The 25,492-nt window shown below is 35.0% G+C and overlaps 2 protein-coding genes and 1 long non-coding RNA gene across 4 annotated transcripts; all 3 read right to left on the bottom strand.

Moving 5' to 3' along the window:
* Window positions 1–10,198: 10,198 nt before the first annotated feature.
* Window positions 10,199–11,683, bottom strand: LOC106381001 (peroxidase 66). Its single transcript, XM_013820865.3, has 3 exons — window positions 11,295–11,683; window positions 11,010–11,198; window positions 10,199–10,910 (listed from the first exon to the last, which is right to left on the bottom strand). Exons 1-3 carry the CDS (start codon window positions 11,619–11,621, stop codon window positions 10,344–10,346), a joined length of 1,083 nt encoding a protein of 360 aa, XP_013676319.2. The 5' UTR covers window positions 11,622–11,683; the 3' UTR covers window positions 10,199–10,343.
* Window positions 11,684–16,793: 5,110 nt separating this feature from the next.
* On the bottom strand, window positions 16,794–18,758 carry LOC106379626. The gene is made up of 3 exons (XR_001276127.3): window positions 18,615–18,758; window positions 18,364–18,539; window positions 16,794–18,213 (listed from the first exon to the last, which is right to left on the bottom strand). It is a non-coding gene; the product is annotated as an uncharacterized LOC106379626 (long non-coding RNA).
* A 3,415-nt stretch (window positions 18,759–22,173) lies between these two features.
* Window positions 22,174–23,428, bottom strand: LOC106381002 (transcription factor TCP19). Of its 2 annotated transcripts, none has more exons than XM_022696013.2 (2): window positions 23,383–23,428; window positions 22,174–23,192 (listed from the first exon to the last, which is right to left on the bottom strand). In XM_022696013.2, exon 2 carries the CDS (start codon window positions 23,171–23,173, stop codon window positions 22,307–22,309), a length of 867 nt encoding a protein of 288 aa, XP_022551734.1. In that variant the 5' UTR covers window positions 23,174–23,192; window positions 23,383–23,428; the 3' UTR covers window positions 22,174–22,306. The 2 variants fall into 2 exon arrangements, with proteins under 2 accessions (XP_022551734.1, XP_013676320.1); XM_013820866.3 differs by having other exon boundaries at window positions 23,354–23,425.
* Window positions 23,429–25,492: the final 2,064 nt, after the last annotated feature.

Genomic DNA, 25,492 nt, shown 5'->3' with positions numbered 1-25,492 from the left:
GAAGATGATTACGAAGATCGGAAAAATGGAATATCTCCATTTTTATGCTATGACGGCTTAAGGGCAGAAGAGGAAAAACGTAAACCGACCTAGGAGCCAGTATATAAGGAGTCCTAGGCGAGAGTCATGGGGAGGACTTTTCTCAGAGCAAACTTAGCACTTAGGGCAATTAGGCAACTTTCCGTTTTTATTATTCGAGCTGCGACTCAATTAGGTTTAGCCGTCTTAGGGTAGTTAGAACTAGGATTCTCGCCGACAGCTCTCGAGTCCAGGCTTATACCTTGTTGTAAACGCTCAAACGCAAATTCGGAATAAGACTTCTCTTTGCTCTCTTTTTACGATTTCATATAATTTATCGTTGTTATCTCGTGTTCTGATTGCTTAGCGTGTGGTATTAGGAGATATCCGGGACCTCTGGGAAACTAGGGTTCTCCAACTTTCCTAATTTAAACGGAAATCGACAGTGCGAATTTCGGTTCCCACAGTTTGGCGCTAGAAGGAGGGGGTGCGGATCAATCTAACTCTCAGCCACAAAACGCTTGATCAAAACAATGTCTGGAAACACGAAAGACAAAATCGCAGTTCGCAACAACGCTGGTAAGACAACCCCAGCCGCCACTGCGCATATGGCCAACGCTTACGCAAACACCATAATGCCTAAAATAAAAAATAAAAAAAAACCTAGCCGCGACTTTTCGCTAACAGGAAGTGCTACGAGACGAGCTTGCGATTTCTCTGTCTAAACATAAAGGAAAATGATAAATTTTATCAAATCCCGTAAGTTTGGCTCATTTCCGAGCTAAAGAAGTTTCAATGCGTAAGGGTTTTACCAAAACACGTTTTCCGAAAACTTTTCGGAAGGTAAAACTTGTTCTCCCAAAAACCGCAGAAAACCCCTAGGTTAATCGCGGAAAAATGTGCGCAGCAAATCGATTACACAGCTCGGTCGCTACGTAGCGATCGAGCTCTAGCAAAGCTCGGTCGCTACGTAGCGACCGAGCACGCACACAGCTCGGTCGCTAAGTAGCGACCATAGCTACCGAGCACGCACACAGCTCGGTCGCTACGTAGCGACCAAGAACGCACACAGCTCGGTCGCTACATAGCGACCAAGCACGCACACAGCTCGGTCGCTACGTAGCGAACGAGCACGCACACAGCTCGGTCGCTATGTAGCGAACGAGCACGCACAAAGCTCGGTCGCTACGCAGCGACCGAGCACGCACACAGCAGCGACCGAGCACGCACACAGCTCGGTCGCTACGTAGCGACCGAGAACGCACACAGCAGCGACTGAGCGCGCACACAACTCGGTCGCTACGTAGCGACTGAGCACACACACAGCTCGGTCGCTACGTAGCGACCGAGCTCAAGCCAACTTTCCATTCGCTACTTAGCGACCTGCAAGGCCTCAGAAAGGTCCTCCTTTGTGTTCTCGTTTGAATCCTCATCGAAACGCTTTTCGTTTCGTCTCAATCGGAGTTTCCGTTGAGATTTTGCGACGAAATCAAGTAGGACTCTCCTTGGCTTGCTTCCACTCGCTATGTAGAGACCTGTCAGACCTTCACTCGCTACATAGCGACCTGTCAGGCCTCAGAAAGGTCCTCCTTTAGGTTCTATTTTGAATCCTCATCAAAACGCTTTTCGTTTCGTCTCAATCGGAGTTTCCGTTGAGATTTTACGACGAAAACAAGTAGGACTCTTCTTGGCTTGCTTCCACTCGCTACGTAGCGACCTATCAGACCTTCACTCGCTACATAGCGACCTGACAGGCCTCAGAAAGGTCCTCCTTTGCGGTCTCGTTCATCGAAACGCTTTTCGTTTCGTCTCAATCGGAGTTTCCGTTGAGATTTTTCGACGAAAACAAGTATGACTCTTCTTGGCTTGCTTCCACTCGCTATGTAGCGACCTTTCAGACCTTCACTCACTACATAGCGACCTGTCAGGCCTCAGAAAGGTCCTCCATTAGGTTCTCTTTTGAATCCTCATCGAAACGCTTTTCGTTTCGTCTCAATCGGAGTTTCCGTTGAGATTTTACGACGAAAACAAGTAGGACTCTTCTTGGCTTGCTTCCACTCGCTACGTAGCGACCTGTCAGACCTTCACTCACTACATAGCGACCTGTCATGCCTCATAAAGGTCCTCCTTTAGGTTCTCTTTTGAATCCTCATCGAAACGCTTTTCGTTTCGTCACAATCGGAGTTTCCGTTGAGATTTTACGATAAAAACAAGTAAGACTCATCTAAACTCCTTCGCTTGCTCCTACTCGCCCTTACCTCCATCTTTGTGTTCTCCTTCAAATCTCGATCGAAACGTCTCTTGTTTTGTCTTGATTGGAGTTACCGTTGAAACTTTACGATAAAAAAAACCGCAAAGACTTGTTTTGTCGCTTGGATTCAGATTAATCGTATAAAACGGCAACGGTTAACTTAACACCTTAGCCGCCTCAACTATACGATTACGTTAAACCTTTTTATAAAAATTGACGTCGTATCTATGGAGAATATAATAGCCAAGTTCGGAAGATAAATGTCAAGTTTAAAGGATAAAGACCAATATCGAAAATGGCGAACATACACGAGAAGAGGAAAGGGAAATAAGCAAGCAAAACTAAGAAGAGACAAAAATGTGTCTTCGAGAGAACTAAGGTATTTCCGACTTGAAATTTTTGAAATCAGACTTGGAATTTTCGTAGCAAATTACTAAGAAATAAAACGCCTTTGAGACTGCCATAGAACTTTAGGGAACGTAAAACCTAGGTGGATAGTCTAGCGAAGTCTTAGGCGATTTTTCTTGTCTCGATATATCGTTCCATAACTGTTCAGCCAGATCTTGCAAACCGATCTAAACTCTCCAAAAATCGAGAAACGATCGCCACGCATATCAAGCTCGCTTCCTAAAGAGAGAAAAAACTAGAGACATGAACGTCGTCTTAAAACCAATTCGTTTCTAGCAATTTTCTCGGAACCGACATATTCCAAGTCGTCAAAGTGGAAACAAACCAAATCACAGTCCAAGCGTAGTCTTTAAATCGTCCAGGATTATTGATCATTTCAAACCTTAGAAGAAGAAACGTACACAACCCTTCAAAGTATCGGTTCAACTGTTTTCTTTCGTAAAAAAAAAGGGGAGTAGGTACGTACACTATACTCGTATACTCCCAAACTTCAAAAACCTTTGCAAATCGTCTCAAATAGGCAAACGACAATCTAAAATTCATCTAAACGCTAGCAACATATCCAGACGATCATGAACATAATCTCAAAGACTATACATCATTTCTTATCGCAATCATGCGTACAGAAAACATATACCAATATCAAACTGAAACTCGACGATTAGCCAAAGTATTGAAGCCCTTTCCAGTTTTAGAAAGCCAGTTTCGTTTAAAAATTTCTACGAGAAATCTTCAATCACCAAAGCATTTCTTTCAGTTTCCGTTGTACCAAGTGAGTCACAGAAAAGCATCGAAAACATTTGTGACGAAGAAAACTCAAGAATAGATGTAGCATCGTGCACAAAGAGACGTTTTCCTCCCGATGGTGGCTAGATTCATCTCTGGTCGACCAATTCGTTCCAGAAACGAATGTGTCATGAGAATCCTTTCATAAAACCTATGAAAAACGTTCTGCGACTAGATCGTAATGAAATAAACTTCGGTAACACTCCATGAGTAACTCCAAGCAACTTTCACCTAGGATCGAAATCACAGCAGAAACGTTTCTCGTGAAACCCACAGAAATCACGCTACTTTAACATATGTTTACATATGACCGATCTACAACCTTCGTAAAACCGGTCCCCGTTACTTACGCGAAAAATCCTTCGTACAATCAGACCAAGTCTTACGAAGAAACTTTCTAAAGTAAACATAACATGCTTTATGAAGAACCATGCGGCTCGCTGGCTTATGCTTTTCTTTTCCCTCGGCCACATCCGAGAAGGCAGTCGTCCCGCCACTGACTCCACACTGGTTATGTAGCAAACCTCTTGGGCTTCGTCTTCCTCAGGCAAAAAAGATTCGATTTTCATAAGACTATAGGTCACATTATACGAAATATCGTCGTATAACTGAAACCTAGAGCGGAGAATCATTTTCTATGACTATCGGCCATATTAGCATGGATAACCCCGACAAACTTGGCCTATCAATCTCGACAAGCGCTCTTTGGCCCTCGGTCAATTACGCCTTCCACTAAAGGTCCAAACCAATATTTGTCATCCTCTTTAAGGACGATCGTAAACTAACATGACCTTAAATGTTAAAGTACCATGGTCTAATCCTTGACCTACAACATCCTTGGCTATCTGAGTGAACACATCCCTCACACCAAGCCAAACTATTTGAGAAACCATAGCTCCATCACTTAACGGCTAAACGACAATCTACGATTTGTCTAAAAACGTCGTGTGACTATTAAGAGAATAATTATCGTATAGCTTACAGTCGGAAGTCATATGATAAATTCTTCGTAACGAAACTCAGTCCTAACAACCAAATAGTTAAAGGAAGATCTAAACTTTTCGAAAATTGACCGAGTTCAATACGGTCCACAATGCACTTTAAGCCCGCAACGTTTTACCCATAATACGCTGCATGTAAGGAAAAATTCGTAACAAAGCTTCTAGAGCTATACGAAACATCCTCAAAAATGCACGAAATAGATCTCGGAAAGCCAACACTTCACAAAGCACTATGAAGGAAAACGCTTCTTCCCATGGAAAAATTTATGCGACACCTCAGTCCTAATTCCTCGATCGCAAATCAAATTATTAGCATCCAAACAGGAACAACAATTTTGGCTACGAACATCCGCAGTCAAACAAGAACGTTTCTCAAACGCAGGGCTAAGACTAAACCCTTGCAACATCGCAAAACATCATCAAGCCCGCGAACATTTCAAGCACGAAACGCGGCATACGAAAGAATAACAAATCTCCAGCCTCGCGAGACGTCGCAGACGCCTGAAGATTTGTTCTTCGACGAAATTTCCTTCCTCGATAAAAACACTTTCTTGGAAGACCAGACAGTCATACGCACTAACATCTTCTCAAAACATATCCTTCTCGAAGACTCGAAACGGTATTTTTTACCATTAAGTTTGTTGCTGATCACAACGAACTCTTAGCGTCCTAAACAGACTTAGCCATCTCGTGGACATGACTCTCGTACATCCGACACAAGGATAATAGCGCTATAAAAGAAACCCAAAATTTTTGGTCAGCACTTCCAGGAGGCTTAAAAATTGTCCTTGGAGAGATGCTCGGTTCCAACCATACAAGTCGTATAAGCCGAGAACCTATCGCAGACATTAAATCGGTATGGAATCAGGATGAAACTGAAACGGGATACGTAAGTCGAATTAGTCATCGTACCCTCTAAAACCAGGAGTAAACCTAAGTCTTGCCCTAAACCCAGCGCACTGGTCTCTAACATCTCTAGGCATAGTATCAAAAACCTTGATACGAGATCCCAAAATTTGTCTCTTTGCCAATATTCGAGCGTCTTCAGAAATCCCGCAAGATTTACACACTGCAGAAAACTCTCGAAACAGATCATGGATATAGTAGTTCACACAGAGTTAGATTACGAGATGACAACTCGTAGTCTTCCTTCTACACCCATATAAAATGCCATCGGCAGCAACACGCCTGATAACCGCTACATAAAAACTAGACTGTAAAGGTCTCGCTGGAAAACAAGTCATAAGAACCTTAACTCCAAGACGAACTACGAAAGGCTTGATCCCTTCAACAAGGGTACGTAAGCAGCCGTCATAAGGTGCAGCCCCAATCTTATCGCGTTCTACTCTTAGAAGAGCGAGAAGACCACTTACCACGAACCTTTTCGACCATTAATTCCGCCTAACTCACCTAACTTGCCAAGCCACTCGCTAAAACCTCACGCTAGAAGCTCATGGTTCTAACGAGCTGGGGGGCTAACTGTTGGGGTCAAAATCGGTCACGACGGAATCAATGTCTGAAAGTCCGTAAAAATCGGCATGAACGTTTTTACGAAAAATAAATCTTTGAAAGAGATTTATTTTTACGAAGAATCTTGCGGAGAAAACACATTCACGAAAAATCAGAGACTCGAACAAGGTTGCCGCGTAGCAACCAGCGCAAAGGTTGGTTGCTACGTAGCGACCAAGCACGTACACGGCTCGGTCGCTAACCGAGCTCCCACCAAAGCTTGGTCGCTACGTAGCCACCGAGCTCTCCCCGAAGCTCGGTCGCTACGTAGCGACCGAGCACGTACAAAGCTCGGTCGCTACGTAGCGACTGAGCACGTACACGGCTCGGTCGCTACGTAGCGACCGTGCTTTCTTAAAAATCGATACGACACGAATATATGCATTCTCGTCTACTCTTTAATGCTATCTCCCGAAGACCGTAGCCAACCCATTTCATGTTTCTCATCATTTGAAGTCATCAATCGAACTTTACGATAAAAACCGCGGAAAGTTCATTTTTATCGAAAGAAGCCGTAATAAACGTTTCGAGTCAAACAACGGCCCAAAGAGACCTAAGATATGACTCGAAACCCACTTACGATTTCTTAACCAAAAGCCCATAAACCGTAGGACGGTTTATGCTTGGTTCGCAAGGAAAGATAAATGTCAATTTTCCGCGGATAAATACGAAATTTTGAAGATGATTACGAAGATCGGAAAAAATGGAATATCTCCATTTTTATGCTATGACGGCTTAAGGGCAGAAGAGGAAAAGCGTAAACCAACCTAGAAGCCAGTATATAAGGAGTCCTAGGCGAGAGTCATGGGGAGGACTTTTCTCAGAGCAAACTTAGCACTTAGGGCAATTAGGCAACTTTCCGTTTTTGTTATTCGAGCTGCGACTCAATTAGGTTTAGCCGTCTTAGGGTTGTTAGAACTAGGAATCTCGCCGACAGCTCTCGAGCCTAGGCTTATACCTTGTTTTAAACGCTCATACGCAAATTCGGAATAAGACTTCTCTTTGCTCTTTTTTTACGATTTCATATAATTTATCGTTGTTATCTCGTGTTCTGATTGCTTAGCGTGTGGTATTAGCAGATATCCGGGACCTCTGGGAAACTAGGGTTCTCCTACTTTTCTAATTTAAACGGAAATCAACAGTGCGAATTTCGGTTCCCACAGAAATCAAAGCCCTTCTCACCGGCGAAATCGAATCTGGCAACTTTTCGATGGAACCCTAGTTTTTGATTTTGAGTTAAGTGTTCTCCAAATCGAATATGTCGCCAGCGGCGAACATGAGAAATGAGACCAAACGCAGCGTTTAGGTTTAGGAACCAGGTTGTACCCGTATGGGTTTGGGTGGGTCGGGTTTCTGTGGTCGGGTTTATGTAATTATCTGATTTCATTAAGGTTATAGATGTCTTTGACATGATTTTGTATTCAAAAACAAATTAAAAAAAATTATATTTTAGTGTGGGGAGAATTTAGACACATGGGCATATTGAGTTAAAGTCCTCACCAGGACTACTTCTCCCGTGGATTCTTGTCCTTGTTGCGATGAGTTAGGAGGACTGAAAGCCAAGCCGTTGTCCTTGTTGCGATGAGCTGGGACTGAAAGCCAAGCCGTCATTTAAGGTTATAGTCATCCTACATTATAACATCATGAGTTAAAGTCCACACCAACTTCTCCCCTGGATTTTTGTAGTCACGTGTTAGTAATAAGATGATTCTTAGAATTCTTAGAAAAATAGGTTGGTCCAGCTAAACATATATTATATTTTTTATTAAACTAACTATCAAATTAATTAGTACGGTGCAAAAAAAATTCTTCTTTTTTTTCATAATAAAGCTATTGAATTACCTAATATGATTAACATTTATATATGACAATTAATTATTATAAATAATAAATATTTGATGAGAACTTCGGCATCCTCCTTCTTTTTTGTTTAATTTTATATTATTAAAATAAATTAAACAATCACATTAATCATATAATAAAAATTTAGATTTTGTCATATAAGTTATTTTATTTTATTTTTTAATGACTATAAATTAATAAAAATATTAAAAGTCCCACATTGAAATATTGAAAACTTTGTGATCAATGGTTTAACTTTTTTTGTTATAACAAGATATAAATGATCATAAAATCATATGAATATAAAGTCTTATTTAATTGATATTTATATTATATATATTTAATATCGTTTAAGTTAAACTATATAACACATAAAAATACATATAAAAATGTTACTTTCAAAATTTGATTTGAGAAAGTATTGAGAGCTTAATATTTTAATTTCGAAATTTGCATTGGAAAAATCTAACATCGAAAATTTTGTGATTAATGTTTTAAATTTTTTTTGTTACATCAAATATACAAATTTTAATAAAATCATATGAATATAAAATATCAATAATAAATATTTATATTAAAATATACTATATATATATATATATATATATGTTAATATCATTGAAATTTAATTACATTTTTAACCCAAAAATGATTGTAAATAAACAAGAGGTATTGTTTTGATTGATGTAGTTACTTTAATTTAAATAATTATATACATAATACGTAAATGAACATAAAATAAATAATAATATGTAAAATAATTTGTATACATATTGTTCATTCCCAGCAAAGCTGTGTATTTTAACCTAGTTTCAGGTATTGGATAATCTTTGTCAAAGTCTCTGTCTAGTAGAATTCATCTGAAGCATAAGTTATATGGTTATGCGATGAGTTCAAATCAGACGATTGAGAGGAATATTGATGAGTTCCTGAATATCATTGCTGATCTTGAGAACGTGGATGTTTTTGACTTCTGATGAGGACCAGGAAGTGATGTTGTTGCTGGCTCTTCCTCGCCAGCTTGATGGATTGAAGGATACCTTGAGATATAGTAAATCATCGTTACATTGGCTGATGTGGTAACTGCTATCAAGTCGAAAGAACTTGAATCCGAGTTCCAGATTAAGTCTCCAAAGAAGTGTTTTGAAGCTTTATTTGTTAAGGGAAAAGATAACTCAAAATGGTCAAATCATGAAGGGAAGTCTCAAGGAACAGAAACAAAGAACAAGTTTGAAAAGGAGAAGATGAAACCAAAGAAAGTCTGTTGGTCATGTAATGAACAATGTTATTTCAAGTTGCAATGTCCAAAGAGAAGAAATGATAATGTCCGAGGTAACTATCAGCATGGTGAAACTGCAATGGTGAATCGAAATGATGCAGTTAGGGGTCGATATGCTATATGTTGGTGAACCTCTTAATATGTAGATTCAGACTTAGAAACTCGGTGGGTGATTGACTCATGTTTTTTTTTTTCATATGGCCTGGAGAAAGGAGAGCTTCAATGAACTTGATGAATCTGTGACTGGTACAGTGAGAATGGCAAAAGATACTATGTCCAAAGTTATGGGAGTAGGTTAAGTCAAGATAGTTAATGAAGATGACTCGGTGGTAGTTTTTACCAAGGTGAAATATATTCCTCAGATGAAAAGGAATCTAATATCTCTTGGAACTTTGGAATCTTTGGGTTGCAGATACAGTTCTGGCGATGGTGTTTTAAAAATCACAAAGGATGAAAGAGTTGTGTTGCAAGGAAGACGTCATGAAACTTTATACTTCTTGTGTGAGAAAGGTAAAGATACGGTCGTTAGTACTTGCACCAGTGTTGTGAAGGAGGATGATACTCGGCATGTGGCACAGTAGGATGGGTCATATGAGTCAGAGAGGCTTGGATATATCTAGTGAAGAATTAACACTAGGTATAGTAAGACCTAGTCATCATTAAAGTTGTAGAACATTTTGACTTCCAAGGAATTTACTGCAAATTGATTTGTTGGTTTGGCTCTTTCCAATTTAAACAGGTTATGGATCTTCAAGGACCAACAATTTGATCATTTAGGGCATGAAGTGCTGAGTTCATTGTATTATGAACCCATTCATTGAAATTCGCTAAGATCAACTCTATTTCTCACTCGAACTAGGAGACTTATTGTTGGAAATGGGTTTTACTCTCTCCTTGAGGATGTAGAGTCCAAAATATCTAAGCAGGATCAGCCTGAAATCAAAATCCAAAACCATTTCAAGCAATACTACTTCTGCTTCCGCTGAGCCTTTAGTAGGTGGAAAACTGTCTTTTATGGTTCAAGAAACAGTATCGTAGCTGAGGTAAACCCCAAGTAACATGTAAGTTCAAGAAACAAACTTACATTGTAAGCAAACACTGCTATTCATAGGGAACTATAAAATATGGTTTAAAATCGGTCGTACATTTGCCAAGTTTACATTATTATTATATCAAATATAAATGAAAACAAATTTAAAGATAAGAAATCTCTCATTAGCAACCTGTTCTTGATCTGTAGGGTTTTGCTTTAATTGACCAAGCGAGAGTTAACTCTCACTTGTCCTGTCTCCTTGACTCCAAAGTTTCCAAGTTTCACCATGGAAGTTGCAAACTCCCTGAAGAAGGCCTTTTGGTCTCGAGCAAACGTCTCAACGATCCACTTGGTACGGTAATCGCCTAGAAGCGCCTGATCAGACCCAAACACTCCTTTCCCCGACAAAATCTGCTTGTAGTAATCATTATCGAAAACCGAGGATGTAGAGTCCAAGACAGTCCCTGCGTTCTTGCCTCGGTTGTTAGATCTAGGGCATTTCTTTTTCAGGCTTTGCGCAAATGCATAGTTCATCGAAGGATCAACGTCATGGAACTTGCTGAAGTTTTGAAGACGGGCCTCGAAGGAAGAACAATGAGAGAATCCTATTGTGTGACCGCCTGAGAGTGTAACCATGTCTTTCACCGACAACCCCCTTGCTGCAAAGCTTTGGATCAGTTGAGAAACATTGAACGTGGGCGCTGGGAGATTGATAGTCTCGTTGGCTCGTGAAATCTTCCCGTCTTTTCGCCCTTTTAGTACGTTCCAATAAGGACCACCGGACTAAGACATGAAAAATATTGCGAGTCAGGGTTCGAACCGAACCGTATATATATATATATATCTTGACCATAAAGGGACCGGTCTATTAAGAAGACTCACCAGGGTGACAACATCTCTGGCTGCGATGGCTATTACATCGGCACAAGAGACAGTACGAGGACAAACCTTTTCGAGCTTTCTCTTAGCATCTTCGATGACGTAAAATGACCGAACTGAGATGTTTGGAGGACCATCCTTCTCAGCTTGGGTTGACTTGGTCGAATCTAGTAGAATCGACGCATCACATCCCTACAACAACCCAAGCAAAATAATTTACAAACGATCTTCATCAACTCCATATCAAGTTGGATCGAATATCAACGACCAGAGAAAGAAGTTGCATACCCTAATGAAGCAGTCATGGAAGAACATTCTGAGGAGACGTGCAGGTACTTTTGGATCATACAAAGTAGCGTTCTTAACAGTTTCAAGTATGATTTTTTCCGCAACGGGGCACGATCGATCATAGTAATGAGCATCAAGAGCAGCTTCTGATGGCTTAGCTATCGCAAAAACCGCGAAGATCATCGCGAAAACGAGTCTCTTCGAGAATGCCATTTTAAGTATTTTTTTTGTGTTTAAGCCACAAATACTTCTTTCTGTTCCTAAGAGTTGTCTGAAGATTTGATGGAAAAGAAGATGCGGGACTATTTGGCTTATATAAGGAGGCATATCTGCAAATATTGGGAGGCTGACTTTCTAGAAAATGTATATGTGTATGAATATGCTTTAAAGTTACTCTAACTATTTGGAACAAACATGCATATCTTACGGTGTTCATATTTTATCTCAAAAAAATTGTACTTCGAGTCTAAGCATGTACTTTGGTTATAAAATAGTCGAGCTGGATAATATATTGTGTATATTTATTTGAAAACCGTAAAACAAATGGATGTTTTTAGTATTTAACATGTGCTCTCAAGAAATATATATATATATATATAAAAAATATTAAACTACATATGTAATTTGTTAACAAATATAAATATTTTAAATTTAAGTATTCAGGGTATTTGTCATCAATTTAACTAATGAAAAATGCATATCTAACCCATACACAAATTAATTTACAATAAAATGTACATAATATATCTAACATTAACATTTATTTTTAATATGAACTGAACTATTTTAATGTGAAATACAATTGAGACAACACGAATATAGTTAAAACATTTAGCTACAAACTAACTATTGTCTAACTTATATATACTTAACAAATTATAAATCGGCAACAACAGTTAATGCTAATGAAAAGAGACTGTCAATGATATAAATTTTCCCTGTATTTGGTTAGAATATATGTGAAGTATATATAACGTTCATAGATAACTAACATACTTTGTTAGTATGGGCATTCCATCGGCGGTTCGGCGATTACTTTGTTATTGATTGCCGAGAGTTAATCAAAATGATCACATCACCAGAAAAATGGCTAGCTTTTGCAGTTTAATTTACCGAGTTTAAATCTTTTTGTACGACCCATCAGATCCAGTAACACTCAAGCGGACTTCCTTGCAAAGCACGCTCGAACAAGAAACCATGTTTTCTCGTATGTTAAATAACACGTCAGTGCCTTCTTGGCTAGACATTAGAAACTCGTCTTTCGCGGATTCGTACTAAGATATTTCTTTGTATTTTTATCGTGATAAAAAAATAAGATAACTAACATACATCTGAAAAAAAGTAAACAATCCAGTTTTTACTTTCTTTCTATGCTACAGTAAAAGTGACATTGAATATATTTGTAAATAAATTTTTAATGCCATAATACTCCAGTCACTGTACTATAAAAGAAATTAACATATATAAATCTACAAAACAAGAAGGTTAAATTGCGTGTTATTTCGAAAGAAAAAATAAGATATTGTTTTTAACAGAAAAGTCAGATATTGTACTATTATATATGTTTACGAGAGTAAATAAAATTAATGTTTATGAATCAGATATAAACATAATTCCATATTATTTTGATAAAGAAAACGTTTTCTTATTATTTTCTTACTTCATTATTTTAGGATAAACAATCTATGGAGCAAAATTTATATTTTAGGATCCGAATAGTAATGTGCGAAACAACTGCAAAACAACTGCAATGCATTTCAAATAATAACAAAATATATAGATATATAGATATATTTATAGATTTTTGATATTATTAACAGCGGTACGGACCATCACCATTCGGACCCATAGAGCAGAAATTTGGTTAGTGTTTAAAAAAGGTTATTTTCTGAATTAAACGAATTTTAGTATTTACCTTATGTCTTTATCTTGCTTCCGAGTAAAATGATATTTTTTTAATAAAAGAAGATTTTTCCATTTTTAAAGATATTGAATGATCTAACATAGATTTTGATTTAAAAACGTATTAAAAAGACTTCTAAATCCTAAAAAAAAGGGAACGACTACTAAACGCTTTCAACTATAGAGGCAGACAACTAGAACTAAAGTTTACGAACCAATATGTTATACATATGTTTTATTGATCAATAAAACACTATCTTTATTTTATTCTTTTTGTTTTATTGCGTAGCTTCATGTATTTTTAATATCACGAAAATACTACTGATTGGTGGTGACATTCAATATATTAATTAAGATTGGCAAAACTTCAAAAAAGAAAAAACTCATTCACTATTATTATTTGTTTGCAAAGAGCTCATTCACTTATTTAAGAAAAACAAATAGACTGACCATTTTGTGAACAGATTAATGGAAAGTAGAAGCAGAACTATAAATTGTCGACTAATTTGGATTATACAACATGTAATTTTTTTTGTAACTTGAACCCAAATTGCCATTGTAAACTTTGAATCCGGATCGTGCCAACCACAGGATGAGGTGGTTTTTAAATATGTATAAGGTGTATGTATAAGTAAAGTAAGACTTAAAATGTATAAAGAAGTGAATTAAAAGAGAAGATGGTCAAAAAAAGGTAGCTACTGTTGAGTTATGCCTATCAGTGTTTGGTCTCAATGCCTTGGTTTAGCGGTACGGTTGGTGAAGGATTTGTTGTACTATTCTTTAGTTCTTTTCTGCACCCTTTGTTTTGCTTCGTAATTACCTGTACTGCACTGCAAGAAGTGCACCTAAGGAAAAAGAAAAATGTCATATGTATTATTTGAAAAAACTGAAAAGCGAAAATTTCTTTATTTTTGGTCAACAACGTGAAAAAGTATATGCTATTTAAATTAGATCTAGTGACTGGAGCTTGTGCCATTCCAAAGATCATTTCGCCTCTTGGTAGCTACATGCCTGTAGAATATGGGCAACCTGTTATGTTCGAAATCGATTCAAAAGAGACTCGCTGACCAATGACTTGAAAGCTTATTTACCCTTATCGACAAAACATACTATCTTTTGTATCTACCAAGATACATTTCCTTATCCATTTCAATCCTCGTGAATGTAATAATGTAGTAGCTAGGCCCTATCTCGCCATACTTATTCGCTCTTCTTGGTTTGTAAAAATGTGCTACTGTACCAACAGGGCTAATCCCCATAAAACTGGTATTTTAACATCAAAATATAAGATTAATTTATAATAAATCATTTTTTCTTTTTATAAAATATATGGTGCAATTGTGTTTCTACTATCCTACGAGTAATGGGTTTGAACCACTTTTACTGTCCTACAAGGGAAAATGGTGTATTTCAATCTCTTTCACGTTTTTCCTTTTGGGAATTGAAGATTAGGAAAATAATTTATGATATGAGTAGTTGACAATTGAATTCAACTTTTTCCATAATTTTTATTTCATAGCCATAATAGTGCAAGTTGGTTGGTTAATTGGTCACATTTTATTCATGAAATGGGTTGGATGATTTTAGTCTAGATACATAAACTTTTTACTTCGTGGTTTTTCCAATCTGAATAATAGAACTGTGCATATTTCATCATGAACTACAAATAAATTTAAATTAACTATCTGAACTTTCAAAAACATGCCTAAAACTACATTAACCGTTAGAAGAGTTAGTCAACCGTTAACTTTCTTGTGACATCCGACATAATGATGAAGTGGCACCATCATTGAAACGATGTCGTTTAGTTAAAGAAAAAAATCTGCTTCTTGCAGACTTCGAACTCGAGAGAGAAACTAAATTTACTAAGGGCTATGACCACTAGAAAAAGTAATTACTTGTAATTGTTATAAAACTTTATATGATATATAGTCGCGGCTCAGTCATATAACTGGTTGTCTACGAGTCATAATAGCAGTCGGTTCCCTTGTCTCTTCGACCTGAGCCATCCTCAGAGCTTCCTGTGACTCTCCAGCTCTCTCCATTTCCCTCATTTTCCCCTGCTTCTTGTAATTCCAACACCATAAAACAAGAAACAGCAAAAGGCACAACAATGTCAATCCACCCAACATTGAACCAACTATAGCACAAGTACTGGAAGTGGACTTAGAACTCTTCTTCTTATTCTCACTCGCCAGAAACAATGTATTGATTTTCATAAAAAATGAAGAGTGAATTTTGTTTATAGGACTACACTATGAGTATATATATAATATAAATTTTATAAGACTACAAGAAATTACTTTGGTCAAGTCGTCATAGCCTTTATGTTAGATTGTCTAGACGCAGGTTCGAGGTCCATTGGAAGCAAACAAAAAATTCTTTAACTAAACGACATCATTTCGATGATGCCATGTCATCGCCACATCGGATGTCACATAAGCAAGTTAACGGTTGACTAATCCTTCTAACTGTCGATTGGACTAAAAAATGTTATAAATGGAGAAATGGTTAAAGAAGGGCCAGTGTGGTCAAATGATTACATGAGGGTCATTTGATCTGTAGATGTGATAATCTGAATGCATAAGCTATAGTTTGAACTAGGTTAAAACTCGCGCCTTGCGCGGGATAAATATTATATATAAATTACTTTTTATGTATTATATGTTTTTTACATATTATGAAATAATAAATATATATTGAATAATTAAAAATTTAGTAACTATTACGTATATAGTTAAATTGGTGCAAATACATAGATAAATTTTATTAATTCATACAAACACTTTTTCCATTTAATATGGTATAAAATTAAGTTTAAATGATATTAACAGAGATATATAGTACATTTTTAATATTAACATATGTTAAAAAAATATTTTATACTCATATTATTTTTGATCATTTGTATTTCTTTATAACAAAAATTTTAAATCACTGATAAGAATAAAAAATTTGTGGAATGTTTAATAGTTTTAGTAATTTATAATTTAAAAAAAAATTCAATACAAAGTTTAAAATCTAAATATTAAGTTGTCAATATTTTTTCAAAATGTTTATCAAAAAAAATTCAAAGCAAATTTCGAAATTAAAATACTTATGTATTTTATATGGTATATAATTTCTGTAAAAAAATTATTAATATACATATATATAATATTTATTAAATGAGACTTCCTACTTATGTAATTTCGTAATTATTTGAATCTTGTTATAACAGAAATTTTAAACATGGATCACAAAAATTTTAATGTGAGTTTTTAACAACTTTAGTCATTTATAGTCGTTTTTAAAAATTTAAAATATAATATATACGAAAAAATCTAAATTTTTATTATATAGTTAATGTGGTTGTTTAATTTATTTTAGTAAGTTAAAATTTTAAAAAATGATAGAGAATAGACTAATTTGTATCAAATCTTTATTATTCAAAATCATTAATTGTCATATATATTTTAGCCACATTAGGTAATTCCGTGATTTTTATTTAAGGAAACAATGAAGAACATTCATTATTAATTTATGGTTAGTTTAATAAAAAGCTTATTAAATATTTATATGGACCAACATATTTTTCTTAGGATTCTAGGAATGATTGTGGTGATGACACGTGGCTACAAAAATATGTTGTAATGCTTCTCTTTTAATATATAAGCGATTCATACTGGTTAATGACTTTTTTTTTGTTTGTTTGTAACAATACTGGTTAATGAGTAAATGTGTTATTTAAATGATATTGATAAGTGTTTCTGATCGTTATGATGGTTGATAGTAGGAAAAATGATTACTGGCTACGTGGACTATATAGACTATAGATTAAAATAATGCATATTTGACTACACAAAGAATATATTACTAGCCTTTGAACCGTGCTGGCACGCGGGTGTTTTGTCAATTTACAATATCAAATATTTATTATTGTTTAGAAATATATTTTATATTTTATATTTTTATATGTGTGAACTTGTAAATAGTGTTTCTATGTTGATAAACAAATAAATAATTTCTCAAATAATGCATATTTGACTATACAAAGAATATATTATGCATATAAACATCTCTCAACTTAATGATGTTATATAAATTAACATCATGAGTTTATAATTGCACTAATCTAAAAAGTGATGTGGACATCGGAGACATTACACTACAAGAAAATAAAGGTATTGTGACAAAACATTTCGTCACAATAGAAAAAAATTCGTAACAAATATAATTATTGTTACGTTTTTGTTAACAATTTTAATGGTTACAATACATGTGTCACAAATGCATAGCGTAACAAAAAAAAATGTCACAATATTTGTGACTAATATATTTGTAACAACTCGTCTCACATAGTTACGTTGTATGTTAGTAACAACACTGTTACAATTCCTTACATATTAAATTGTCTCAAATCGTTATAATCTGTGACTATTATAATGTGACAAGAATGTTACAATTCTTTACATATTAAATTGTCTCAATTCGTTGTAATTTGTGACTAATTATAATGTGACAAAAATGTCATCCGTAGTAACGGATCAATTGTCTCAAAATATTTAATAAAAAATATAAATATAATTAATTATAATGTAACATATCCATATTGATTCATTTTTTATTTTAATAATACAAATTTATAAATTGAATTACTAAAATAAAACTAATTATATGAAAAATTTAAACTTACAGTTAAAATTAAATCTAAAATTCAGTACATACAAAATAAAATTGATTTACTAATTTGGTTTATAAATTAAAACCAACTTACAAATATTTTTTGGTCGAACCAACTTACAGATTAAAATTGGTTTATAAAACTAAACCTAATTGATTAGCATGCATCTTCTCAGCAACTCACAAAGCCATAGCTCCTTACACATAAATGCCTCATCATACCTCCCACTCATCCTCATTCCATCCCTCCCTTGCAAAATGCGTTAATCGCTGCAGTGAACAAGTAGACATCAGGAGAAACTGCTCTTCTTACGTCTCCTCCTACTCTTCTTCTTCCTCGTCTTTCTTCTTAAATCTACACAAGTATACCAATAATTGTTAAACTACACAGATTTAGGAAAAACGGTTCTGTGAAAATAATTGCAAAACTACACATATTCATCTCGCTTTTTAAATCAACTCAACAGAAATATAATTAAGATGAACAGATTCATTAGATCCTCACAATCTGAACAGTCATGCCGGAGCGACAACGGACGCTGTGACGGTACACCGGAACACCTTCATGTCTCCACCTCTCATGCTGGTTCATCCTTCTCATTTTCTTCCTTCTCTTCTCTCTCCTTCCTTCTCTGGTTCTCCTTCACTCCTTCGATTCTTTAACATGGACCAAAATCAAAGCTACACAAAATAGAGATAATGAGAAAGTAATTAATTTGTAGATCTTAAAAAGGAGAAGGAGGACTCGCTTCTTACAACGACCATTGACAGAGACGGTAGCGAAGCTGAAGAGATATGGGAGCAAAGATCGTTAAGAGAATGAAGAGGCTAGCGGTGAAGAAATCTTAAGAATTAAGAGATTAGGAGATGAAATCAAATAAGAGAATCTGTCGAGAGATATGCAGATCTGTTTGGTAAAAAAAAAAGATATGCAGATTTGAAAAATAAATAACTTTGGTCCGTTGATTTAGTCTCATCCGACGGTCAAAAACTTGATTCTTGTGCTTATGAATTAGTCAATAGGAAATTTTCTTTTTATTTTGACGGGACAAGTTTTATTTTGGTTGTATAGCAATAGAACTGTTGATTACATCTCTTCTATACAACGATAGATTTTTTTTTTTTTTTGAACCTTACGATAGAATTTTTTGTTTCTGATCATTCTTTAATTTTTTAATGTTTATTATAAGTTTGATTATAATTCTAAGTTAATTCATTTAAAGTACACATCTGTACAGTTCTAAAAACGAAAAAAACAAATTTAGAGATAAAATTTATGATATAGGGTTTGGAGTTTGAAAAAAAGGGTTTGGACTTTTAATTTAAATACGAAGTTAAGGTTTTTAAATAAGATTTGAAAAAATAATTTTTTTATAAATATTGGATATTAGTTTAGGTGTATTATAGTAATTTTGAAACTTTATGTAAAGGTTAAAGTTTTTTTTTGTGACTTACGGGTTGGGTGTTTGAGGTTTACTTTCAGAATATGAGAAAAGGTTTTGAAAATACTAAATTTTATATTTAAATTTAAGATATGAGGTTAAAATATGAAAATATTAGAGTTTTGAGATTTGTGTTAAGAGTTTAGGGTTTAAAAATTCATTTGAGGTCTAGAAATATTTTTGTTAGCCTTCTTTTATATGAATTTGTCACGAACATTTAGTTGCTCTATCGTCATAAATGGAGACATATGATTTAGTCATATATCAGTCACTATGATAACAATAAATATAGTCACAATTATGTCACATATTTTGTCTCGTTTATTTTCGTCATTTTTATGTCACTAAATATGACTAAAGTTGGCTACGATAAAACCGGTCACAATATTGTTACCAATTACCTACTTTTTCTTGACATATAATATTATTCACAAATTAGTGTCTATTTAGTCACAAATATGTGACCAAAAATTTTGGTCTCAAATTTTCGTAACAATATCCCCTTTTGTAGTGTTAACTCTATTTAATTTTCTCATTGATCAATTGATATCCGACCTATCCGACTGTAATTTAACTAAAACTCATTCCATCACGACAAATGGATTATTAGAGAAATTAGTTAAATTACAGTTGAGTGGATCGGATTTTAATTGATCAATGGGGGAATTAAACAGAGTTAACGTCTCCACCGTCCACATCACTTATTGGATTAATAAAATTATATTTGTGAAGTTAACTACATAACATCATTAAGTTGAAGGATATTATCATGAATAACATATATTTTTTGTAGTTAAATATACATTAGTTTAGTGTACATGGTTAGCCATGTGGTGGTCAATACTTCAAATAAATAGCAATCATTTTTCTTTGATAGTACAAATTTAATTTGTAGCCCATGTGTGGTTATTGCATGAACTAATAGATGTTTCTACACACTTATTGTCTTTAATTTGGAAGAAACAACTACACTCATTCAATAAAATTCGGGTTCAAATCTATTAAATGACCATAAGTTTATTTAATTTTCATTTTAAAAAAATATTTCTATACTGACCCAGTAAAAAAAATATTTGGGGTCTGCACCTGTTTGCAGCTGAGCTCAACTATGAAAAACTGAAAATATTTAGGTCATTTCCAATCAAAGACAAAACATAATTGTACCCTAATTTTATAACAAAATCTCTCTAATCCAATTCTAAAAACCACATCATTATAATATAAAGCTATAGTACGCACCGAATTGTTCGGCTATTCACAATGCTAAACACTATTTACTTATTTTTACTAATAAAATATTAGTTAAATAAATATCAATGGCAAAATAAATAAATATAAAATATAAAATTAAATATATTGAATAAATATATTATATATTGAAATAGTTTATGTTATTATTTTAATATTATTATATGTAAAAACAGTAATATTTATTTAAAAACAAATGTTTTAGTTTGATATATTTTGTGCAATATATATAATAATTTTTTTATTATATATTTAGTAAAACTAAACTTTCTAATTTGAGAATATAAAAATCAAAACTACAGCTTTAGTGTGAAAGTTGGTATTGTAGTTAGATAGTGTGAAAATTACATTAAAATGGTAAGATTTTCACATCAAAATTGTGTTGTGGATTGTAGATTTTCTTGATAGTTGGTGTTTAACGGGTTTTTTTTCGTCTAATCGTACTTTATTGATATATATCAAAGTTAGGGGGTGTCAAAATGAGTTATAGCTCATGAGCTAGCCCAACTCAGCTCGATTTTTCATGAGCATGAGCTCTATTTTTTATGCTCATTTAATAAATGAGCTTAATGATCGAACTGAAATTAGATCACGAGTTATATGAACGATTTTTAACGAACACGAGCTAACTCATAAGCTTGGTCATTTTATACTATATATATATGACTTCTACCTTTATTATGTAATAAAAGACAGATTTCATATTAATCATATTTATCTTATAAAATTAAAATATAAACCAAAAGTTTTAAATATATTTAAAATGTAACTGAATATCAATCCTCATATCATATATCTTTAGAATTAAAATGTAATACACAATATTTTTAAGACTCTAATGCAGAATATATATCTTTATGATTTGAATAAATGAAGACTTTGAATGAATCATCTTAAGACTTTTATGTGGAATAAATTTTTGGATTACTAATTTAGCTTTTATATAATTTATTATTAAGTTTTGGTTTTATTCAGTGTTATTATTAATTTTTTTTTGAACACACAGTGTTAATATTAATGTTTTAGATTTTTAATATTTAAGTTTTGAATTATATTATAAAAATTACTTTATTCTATATTTTATTTATAATTTTTATTTTTTATATTTGATTGCGAGTTAGTTCATTTAACTCGTGATCTGAATTCAAATTTATATAAGGAAGCTCATATAATAAATGAATTGAACTACCTCATGAAAAATCCGAGTTTACTATGAACTAAGCTGAGTTTAGCGAACCAGCTCATTTTGACACCCCTGATCAAAAAGTATAAATTGAGTTATAGAATCGTATACAAAGCAACTAAACACAAATTATTATATAAGCAAAAATATGCTCCATATGCCGAAGACAAATTGTTTGTAAAAAGGAAGATTGACGTTGATTTTTTCAGTTGGTGTTTAATGGTTTTATGTCGATTTTGGAATGCACCATTTGTAGCCTCTGGGGGTAAGTGTATAGAATAGTTTTGTGACCGGGTCTCCTGTAGAGCTAATGAGACTTAACGTGTCATGACGAGAAGCCAAAGACGAATAATGAAACAAATTCACGAATAATGAAACAAATTCGTGCAGGCTCCTTGAAACACGTGCCTCTCTCCCGTGAGTATATCATATCAATCTGTCATCCCACGCAAAAGAATCTTAGTGACTTAAATAAATACCTAATTAAAGTCGTTCTACCAACTCCATTACACGCCTTTTGGTCAACCAGGAAGAATCAAACTGCCCTAAGAACGAGACAAACAACTATAACTTTCCTAAGTCCCGCGACATGAAGACGGAGATGTGTTGTCCCCTGAGCAACCCAAAAACTGAAGCTCCTTTTTATCATAAGTCTCCAGCGAAAAATCCCTCAGCGTTTGAGTAGTGCCATCATCGCCACCACCGCTTGTTCCCATCTGTGGCTCAGCTTCCGAAGTGTTTGAGACATAACTAGGGACTGGTCTAGTAGTACCACCGTTCAGAAACGATGGAGCAGCAACGGTGGGTATGGCCCACATATGACCCATTTGATTCGGCCCACCAGTAACGAACCCAGTTTGCCAAAACGGCACGAAATTCTGCGCATTAACGTTCATTAGGTTAACGCCGTAACTCGACGCCGTTATCGGAGCTAGGCCAGAAGTAACGGAGCTGTCTTGGCGGTTGATGTCCACGAACTCACTCGTGCAGTTTCTCCTCCTCCGTTTCCCGGAGCCACCGTCACTCTCAAACTGCGGCGTAGAGTCGGTCGGGATCTTTAGAGCACCGTTGACCGATACAGCAATCGCCGGTATGGTTCCGGTTCCGGTTGCTTCGATAATCGCCGGTTCAGACCGTTCTAGTAACCACCGAATGGTTTCTCCGTCGGATTTGTGACCGAGCTCACGGGTCAACTGAAAGATCCGAGCAGCGCAACCGGCGGGCATTCGGATCCTCCGACCACGTCCCTCTACTTTCGTGTGACGGTCCTTTGACGGTCTCTTCGGAGCCGTGACTGAACTCGTCATCGGCTGCAAAAACCCGACTTCCTGTTGCTTCTTTGGGTCGTCGTCTTCTTCTTTCAGGAGCATGCCCCGGTTGGTTTCCGGATCCGGGTCGGACAGATGGGCCATGGCCTCTTTGCCTTCAAGATTCGATCCCATTTTCCCAAAAAACAAAACCCTAGAAAATGTGAATGTGAACAAATTCAATAAAAAGAAAACAAATTTAAAATCAGCCAAGGAGATTAATAGAACCAAGATTGAAGTTTCCAATAGTCAACTTATTTATTTTTCTTGTAAATTAATGAACAGTGAAAAGGTTAATAGAAGAAAAGAGCAAACCCTAGAAAGGTAGAAAAGTCACACCGCACCTTATCCTCTTTCACGAACCCTACAAAGATGGAAGGAGGGCCCCTCAAGATCCTCGTTTCATTTATATAAGATCATATCTCACATTATTCACATGGATAGAGGCTGCCGAGATAATATGGGCCTGGTTTAGTTATTGGGCTTAATCCCCGATGACATCTCTTTTCTCTCTCCTTATAAAATTAAACAAACTGATCAGATATTTTTTGTCGGCTCTATGATCAAAACTAGGCTACATGGCATTCAGAGTCTTTCATAGCTCTTGTGTTATAAAAACATCTCCAATGTAGAATTTAATTTTTCCTTCAAAATGAAATAATTTCATGGAGTTAAATTTTCTACGATCTTATTCCATTTTCGGAATGAAAATGAAATAATAAACAAAAAAAAAATTATTTTATTTATGGAGTAAATTCATGCTTACTCTATTATAAAGTAAAAAATAAAGTAAAGTTGTAGCATTTCTTATTCCAAACTTTATTTTTATACAAATTATGGAACGTGGTTGGAAATGTTATAAAACATGAGATTTAAAGATTTCTCACTTATGTTTGTTAATATGATGTCATGGTATTCTATGACAGATGATGTCATCGTATTTTACACGGAATTATTGAATGCCTTGATGAATTTGCTAGATAGTCTGGTCTGACAGAAATATGAATATAACAGAACTCTTTGAATGCCTTGATGAATTTGCTAGATAGTCTGGTCTGACAGAAATATGAATATAACAGAACTCTTTACAAACCAATGTGAATCTGTAGTGAGTAATGGCCAGGCCACTGATTTTAAGCTTTCGGCTAATTAGTGGCAGCCCTAAGTAGAGAATCTGAAGGGTAAGGTTAGCTGCATGGGGGATGCAAATATCTCCGTCTTGCTGCCTCTATTCCCATGAATCAGAAACTAGAGACCACCTATTTCTTAGGTGTGACTACAGCTCAGATATATGGAGAATGGTGTCTTCATTCGTCTACAAGGCCGTGTGAAATTGTTAATCACATGGTCTGATATGCTAGTGTGGATAAGAGGATCTCATGAACAAACATCATAGCTCTCACCAGTTTTACTGCAACAGAGAGTAAGAGACGTTCTCTACTTTGCAAGCTGGTCAAGGTGTTGCTCACTTTAGATTAACTTTTGTAAATATTCTTTTATTTTAATGATATTAACAAGTTAGCAAAAAAAAAAAATTAATCTAAAGATTAGGCAAAGACATAAAGAATTGGAACTGAAATTTGAATCCTATCCTGAACCAAAATAGCAAGGTTCGGATTGTATATGGAACCATGCGTAAATCCAACTGTGTCTTTAAGTCTTAAGTGTTTCGAATCTCGAATCAGTTTGGTCATGACCGATATCCGAACCAAACACCCAAAGAAACTGATCGTATAACTAAGTCTGAGTAACACGGAAACAGATACGGGGACGGGAAACATGGACGGATACGAAGACCGATACTACAAGACTCAATTTTATATTAAAAACAGAGGCGATTTCCAGTGATAAGAGAGCAAATCCGGTCCAATTACGGAAACGAGTATCACCGGAAATAACCTTTTTCGTCGCCGGAAATCTTCTTCACTCAAAGTTAGAGTTTAAATTTCGTGATTTCGAGCTTTTCAGGTTCAGTGCCGAAAATAATTGATATAAAACTAACTAGAGTCGTTTATGACTTAACTGCTGATTTTTTTAGTCATCAATTTGCCAAGTCAACTATTAACTGGGGAATAAAATCGTGCAATTAATAATCGGTATTAAACTTGTTGATTTCAAATAGTTGAAGATTTAAATGTCTATTTTTCTTCGCTCTCACATGTATATTTTATGATTCTCATTCGGTGAGCAGACCCTAAGTCCAAAAAATATTTCTCGATTCGATCCTTTAAATTTACAAAGTGAGATCCAAAATTTCCTAGTCTCTTTGTCTCCTGCTCCATCAGAGATTTGAGGAATCGATTTTAGGTTCGTTTTTTTCTTTCTTCTGCACTTCTTCTTCTTGCGTCTTTGAACCTTTAACCTAAATAGCTGGACCTTTTTTTTATCTCTCTTTGTTTAGTTTTTCCTGGTGAATTGATGAATGCTTTTGCTTATATTAGTACTTTTATTGTA

This window comes from Brassica napus, chromosome C2 (genome assembly GCF_020379485.1).
Source record: "Brassica napus cultivar Da-Ae chromosome C2, Da-Ae, whole genome shotgun sequence".
Lineage (NCBI taxonomy): Eukaryota > Viridiplantae > Streptophyta > Magnoliopsida > Brassicales > Brassicaceae > Brassica > Brassica napus.
The sequence above is the reverse complement of the archived record's forward strand: the minus strand, read 5'-3'. Positions and strand labels throughout refer to the sequence as shown.